General features: G+C 32.7%; 1 protein-coding gene across 1 annotated transcript; it reads right to left on the reverse strand.

Moving 5' to 3' along the window:
• On the reverse strand, positions 1-7,190 carry LOC136226786 (putative laccase-9). The gene is made up of 7 exons (XM_066015439.1): positions 7,097-7,190; positions 6,794-6,945; positions 4,897-5,141; positions 4,298-4,423; positions 2,916-3,492; positions 1,849-2,207; positions 1-408 (listed from the first exon to the last, which is right to left on the reverse strand). The coding sequence occupies exons 1-7, from the start codon at positions 7,178-7,180 to the stop codon at positions 233-235; spliced, it is 1,719 nt and encodes a 572-aa protein (XP_065871511.1). The 5' UTR covers positions 7,181-7,190; the 3' UTR covers positions 1-232.
• Positions 7,191-7,399: the final 209 nt, after the last annotated feature.

Below are 7,399 nucleotides of genomic sequence, written 5' to 3' on the forward strand. Positions count from 1 at the left end.
TAACTTTTGGGATTAGGATAACACTTTTCATCAACTTTGCTCTAGTATCCAACATCCATCGAATTCATGTTTAAATTTAAACCAATCCACTTCATAATCAACCCAATCTAAATTTATTGACTAATCTTATTATATTAGACTAGATTTGGTCATAATCAACCCAATCTAAATTTATTGACTAATCATGAATTATATTAGACTAGATTTGAACCAAAACTTATTGGATCCATACTTAAGATTTCAAAAGTTTAATTAAGGGTGCATCATCATCATCGTAGTCACATGGAGGCATATAAGCTGGTGGTTTGCGAATAGACGTCTCAGTAGTGCCACCATTTTTCACTATCAAAACTGTTACCATTCCATAACTTAAATGGTTGTCGAAGTGACAATGCCATAGCCATACTCCTGCAAAATAAATAAAACTTCATAATTAATTAATTTATCTCCTTAATAATTATATATATATATATGGAGAAAATCCTGCATCTAGATTATCTCTATAGGTCTTGTTTGTTTGTTGAAAAATATTACGATGTTTGACCATAACACCGAAAAACGAGAAGTAGTGAGTGGCTACTGTTTTCAAAAAGGTTCCAAAAGCTTAGTAAAATGTTTTACTCTTTTCAAAAGAGTAAAACATTTTCCTCAATTTCTTCATAAATTTTATTATGGACTAATCTGTAAATTTCCATTGACATATTTTCCTAATCAAACAAACAATGGAAAATTAGGAAAAAAAATTCATGCACAATATTTTCTAGTAAACAAATAGGCCTAAGATCCTTTATATTTTCATAAATCAAACTCTTATCTCGCCCATCTGGAATGTTCAGTAGGTATGTTAGGTTGATAGTCCAAATAAAAATCAGATTCGAGCCAGGTAGATCAGTAGCGAAACTAGAACCAAAAAACCGAGTCGGTGGACATAAATTTAGTAAGAAAGCACTGATTTTTTGGGGTTAAGAGTCAGTGATGGTAGAAGTCATCCAGTACTGCCGAATTTGTCATAAATTCTATAAATCATGAAATTACCACGGTTATTTTATTTACTGATGGAATTTTCCGTCGGTAAATATCTTTTTCCAAATAAAAATCAGATTCGAGCCAGGTAGATCAGTAGCGAAACTAGAACCAAAAAACCGAGTCGGTGGACATAAATTTAGTAAGAAAACACTGATTTTTTGGGGTTAAGAGTCAGTGATGGTAGAAGTCATCCAGTACTGCCGAATTTGTCATAAATTCTATAAATCATGAAATTACCACGGTTATTTTATTTACTGATGGAATTTTTCGTCGGTAAATATCTTTTTCCGTTTCTCCTGGAGTCAGGGGGCCACCCTATGTGACCCATTGTTAGAATACTCTTGGAGTACATACGCTTTTAGTTATACAAGAAGCTATATGTTTTGTATTAGCAGTTTTGATAATACGGACCTTAATGACCATGCAGTATTTAGTCATTCACCGTTGGATCTAGACTTATTAGAATCCTATGGTGGAGATTCAAACCATTCTAAGGCTTAGATTTAATAAGCCTAGATCTAAAGGGTGAATGGCCAAATTTCATTGAGGTCCATATGAACATGGCTAAATAGCTCTAGCAACAACCCTTTTACATGTATATTTTTTTTTCAAAGAGTACCATATCCGTGGAGTATTCTAAATTTTTTCTGTGTAGTGCCGCCCTTGGGATAGATCCTTCTAAGGAGATAAAACTATCACACCAAGTATTTTAATCACAATCATAGTTATATTCCTATTTTTAGGATTCGAACGAGGTCAAACTTTTAACTTTTAATTTGACGTATACGTAACAAAATTTGATTAATTGATGAATGAATGTACCTGGATTTAAAGCAAAAAACCTAACAGCAAGCCATCCAGACTGTGGAAGAACGGCAGTATTCACAAATGGTGGATCAACCAAATTATAAGTAGTCGGGTCTGCTTTGAAGTCGAAATCTCCAGCTCCTCTACCGACAACATAAAAGCTATGGCCGTGTAAATGCATAGGATGATCTTGTGATGAATTTAGTATATTAACTGTTTGAAAAACTATCTCCACTTCTTCTCCATATTCTAACATCTTCACTTCTGTTGCCATTTTCGAGTTCCAGTTATCGAATGGTAATTCTTCTGCTACAAAATCAAAGAATGCAGGCGGCATATCTGGGAAGTTTTCGGTATAGTAACCGCTGATGTTGCTGTATAACAAAAGAAAGATGAGAAATCAAAACAGAATTGGAAAATAAAGGCATCAAATACTTGTGGCTTCAATTGTCAATAGTGCGGAGCAAGAAGAAATGCTTGAGGGTGGACGAAAATATGTTAAAATTACGGAATTTTTTGGATAACGCATCACTGACGGATTATGCATCGGATTTCAGTCCACAGATACCAAATCTGTTACAAATTTTGAATAGAGTGAAATTACTGACGAAAATTATACATTTATCGACCAAATTTCTATCGTATATTATTTTTTTATTTCTCTCGCTGTAGTTATTGGAGGTCAAACTCCATATGTATCCCCCTTTTTTTCTCTTATTTTATTTTTTAAATTAAGTTTTGTATTTTCTGATTTTCACAATCGAATCCCCTAATTTCGACGTTCAACCGAATTCTGCACAGGAACCACTCTCAAAATTTACAATCCCGACAAAGACATTCGTCGCTAAATATATACTTTTCAATTTGTAATTTCACTCTATTTAGAATCGGTAAGGGATTTGATATCAGTTACAGAATTTGCAACGCAAATATTCGTCGCTGATGTCTCAAAAATATCTGTAATTTTAGATATATTTTCGGCCATTGGCATCCCAAGTATTGTTTCTAATTCCGCCACTGGCTAACACCAATTCCTTTTTATATTTCTTAATTTAAAGAAACAAAAGGACAGAATAACATACTTGTAATAGGCCTGAAGCACGTCGATTTTGGGATTCTGCCAACTTATATTGTTCAAGCTCGCAGCAAGTGTGTCGGTAATGTTAAACGTCAATTCATTGGTAGCTACTGTAATGAACATTCGAGTCGTAATATTTGCAGGTATATTCTGTTTATCAAGGCTCCTTAACCGATTATAGAAATGGAAAGCAGCTTTAGCATTTGCATAAGTAGGCAAAGTATCGGAAGGAAAAGAAGGAGAAACCGGGGGAGTATAATTGCCTTTATACTCAAGAATGGCCGTAGCTGTTGTCTCGTCAAAATGTAAGCCCGGTTGTATTGGATCTTCAAGTGTGTATGGTCGGGTTGCAATGTAATAATGTCCGACTGTTTGGTTTGCGGTTAAAAGAACATCCATGGTGTTTCCCGGAGCTATAACTATGTAGCTTGAGACGAAGGGTTTCACATATGCTCCATCTACTCCTACTATTGTGAGATTGTGTTGTGCAATTGCGAAAAATAATTGCGAAACCATAGCCGCATTTAATAGTCGAAGGAGATATGTCTTTCCATATTCTACTTGCCAAGTGTATGCTGATCCTGCATTATAATCAACATCCAAAATTTTAAAAATATTTTTCCTTGTCAAAACATAGAGAGCCTATAGTAAAATTTTTGCAAAACGAGATTATTTTAAGCCGATACATTTTAGGGGGAAGTTTTAAAAATTGTCTTGGGTTTCACATTTTGAGACTTTGAGGATTGTGGTTTTGTGACAAATTATACTTTAATAGGTCAGGTTGTGCCAGCCCAATTGAATATTATCTAAAAATACGAAGCCCAAACCAGTACAAACCGTTGTTAATTTAGCATATACAAGTAGACTGAGTTAAAAAATCAAAATTTGAAGCCAACCATAATAAACCCACCTAAAAAAATATATTTTTTAATAATAAAAATAAATATTTATAATTAAAAATAAATATATAAATTTAACAATGAATATTAATAGGGCAAACTTGACTGACTCGTCCTATTTTTATAAATCCAAAGCTCTAAATATTTTTCAAAACCCTAGAAGAGAAAAACTATTAGGGAATCTCAGACAATATATCTAGCAAACATTATGTAGGAGAATTTTCTAACGGAATATAAATTTCTGTTGGAAATCATCTCTACAAAGAGATCTACGATGGATATTTGTCTATAAAAGTTCTGTCCCTGATTTTGATTTCGACGGAATTACACCATTCACCATCAGATATTTTAACTTTTCAAAGTGAATGGCATAATTAGCCACAATTAATTGACTTATTTTGTATATTAGAAGGTAAAATTAACTTTTCAAACAACGTTTAAGGAATTTCCGAACGATCTTTACCAAATAAAAGAAGAAAGAAAATACCTTTCCCGCAAGATTGGAAGTCTCCCGGTTGACTATTGATAGTGTGAGCATCTGAATCTGGTAAGATTTGATCATATTCAAGAGCTTCTTCAACCACTAAATTCACGTCAAATGTAAACCATGATGCTGCAACAATATACACAATTAAGAGTAAGAAACTCGAATAATACACAATTAACAAAAATTAAAATAACATTTTTTGATTCGTCAGTAACATTAAAGGAAAATTTACAAAATCAAGTTAATCTTCTAAGTTAATATTTGTTCAATAGAAGTAATATCGCAATCGCACCATTTTTAACGACGAAATTTATATTGCTTGCTTCCAATAGCATTACAGACGCCTGTACTTTGTAACGAAACTATTTAATCTCAAAGCTTAAACTAATGAAAAAACTCTAGGATAGAAGCGTCCATAATATAGAAGCTTAAATTTCAGTACTTATTTTTTCAACTTAATTTTCAGTTTTATCAAATAAACGAGAACTACGAGAACTCGAATCCTAGACTTCTTGATGTATAATATGTACCACATAACGAAATTATAAAATCCAAAAAGTTAAACCGATAAGTAAAATATTAAAGTTATTGATAAGTACCTAATACAAGGATTTCTTCACCATCAGGTTCAGGAAAAGGATAAGAGGTTCCTTCTTCAGGATAAATGACAATGGCTCCATGTATTGTATTTCTGGTCCACTCATTATGAGCATGCCACCAAACGGTACCTTCTTCGTCGGAAAATATAACCTCGTAGGTGAAATTAGTACCGGGTTTAATTGCACATTGTGTGATATATTCTGGACCATCATACCATGGATTTCTCGGGTTCTTCACTCCATGCCTGTTCCAACCGTACAAATAATTAAGAGTGTTAAAACGAGTTATGGTTTCATAATATGGGATCTTTATATTCTATGTTGTTATATATGATAAATGGTGGAGCCAAAATCAAATAATCGAGGATCAATGGACGGAAATATGTTAAAATTGCAGATTTTTTTTGCGACTAAAGTCAACTGCTATTTCGTCACAGATTTCTAAGGAGAACCAAATCCATTATAGAGTTTAAATAGATTGGAATTACCTACAAAAGTTTTATATTACACAAAACTTTCCATCAGTAGTTTTAATAGACCTGTCCATGGGCTGGGCCGGGCCGGGTTCGGGCCTATCGAGTTTTTAGGTAAAAACGCTCGGTCCAAGCCAGTCCAGCCCACTATTAATTTAGGCGGGCTCGGGCGGGGCTTAAAAATCAAATCCCAACCCATATAAGCCCACCTAAATATATATATATATATATATATATATATAATTATTAATTATAAAAAACTAATATTATACTTAAAAATAAATATTTAATATATAAATTTATTAACAGGCCGGACTGGACCGACCCGTGTTATTTTTATTAATCTCAAGCCCGTCCAAAAAATAGGCAGGCTTTAGTAGGCATAGATTGGGCTGGACCTATGAACAATTTTTATTGTCCAAACCCGGTCTAAAGGACATGGGTCGGACGGGTACCCGGACCCGTGAATAGATCTAGTTTTAATTATTAATTATTAATTTTTATTTCTCGTTCGAGTCCGGGGGGTTCAATGGACACTCCGTAACCCCCTAAATCTACCCATGGCTTTATAAATGACTAAATTTAGCAAGGAATGAGCCTCCCTATGCATTGATAGATGGATCCAATAATGGAGCAGGTACATATGGATCAATAAAAATATAAAAAATTAGAGCTTGTTAACATATTTTAAAAAGTCAAATTTCAACTTGAATTTTATATTTTAAGGGATTTTTTTTCAATAGGTTTTGGATTAGTCAGGTTTGACCTACTAATATTAAACTTACATGAATATTTAAATTTATTACTATATACTCTTATAATTTTACACATTATCCTTAACGAAGATAATAAAATTATATGCGATTCACGAAAATGACACAAACCTAATTGAATTGATTTAATTATGATACGAAAAAAATCGATTTTCTTAAGGTTTACTTATTGAAACTAACTCAATAGTTTACACGACACGAACAAGACACATCCACACGAATTACCACTCCTAACTACTTCAAAACATGTACTAGTGTCACCGTTGTATATAAAGTAAACTAATTATACTTTTTTTTTTTTTTGTGAAACGAAACTAATTATACGTTTTAAAAGAACTCAATTAAATAATTAATCCCAGACTTTGGATTAAACACTTAAAAGTGGGTTGTTTAAGATAATTATTTTTAATCTGGTAATGGTTTGGAAATAATTCTCTTAATTAAAAACAGTCTTATTATATCAGTGGACCTATCGTAATGGTACAAACCATTAGTGGATCTACCGCCGTAACGAGACTGCTTTTAATTTAGAAGGAATTATTTTCAAACCATTTACCGGATTGGAAATAATTCTCTTAAAAAGCCCATTACAGTGATTTAGCAGAATTTATCAACATTGGGTGAATATAGAAAGGGTGTGAAAATGCTAACCAGTGAAGGGTAACTTTGTAATTTCCTTGATTGTAAACATTAACATATAAAATATCACCCTTATTCACATATAGTACTGGCCCTGGAATGCTTTCATTCACTACCATAGCTGCCTTTGTGCTGCATAACCTTGTAAAATTCTTTTCTTTCACCTGAAACAATCATTTTTTTTTAATTTTTTTAATTAAATCAAGTTCTAAAACACCAGAAAATCTCAGATTAATAATTAATTAACATCTATACACGAAAACGGAGACGGAAACGAGAACAGAAACAAACAGAAAAGCGGAACTAGTTCCTTACTACAAAATCATGGCGATGAACCTTTCCTTGAACAAAGCAAACCAAAGCCATAGCTATTAATATGAACTTCACCGAAAAAATCATCTTTTTTTTATTTTTCTAAATTTTGGTAACAATTGCACGAACAGCCCTTTTTTATACAATAAAAAAATAATGAGCTGACTTTCGGTTATTGACTTAATTTTGTTAGTTGATATACTGTACTATAATATGACTTAATTTTGTTAGGTGATGATCATTAATTACACAATTTAATCACCATTAGTTTACTTCCATGAATTGTAATTGTATATAGAGCTGTCA

This window comes from Euphorbia lathyris, chromosome 4, assembly GCF_963576675.1.
Source record: "Euphorbia lathyris chromosome 4, ddEupLath1.1, whole genome shotgun sequence".
NCBI classification, from domain to species: Eukaryota; Viridiplantae; Streptophyta; class Magnoliopsida; order Malpighiales; family Euphorbiaceae; genus Euphorbia; species Euphorbia lathyris.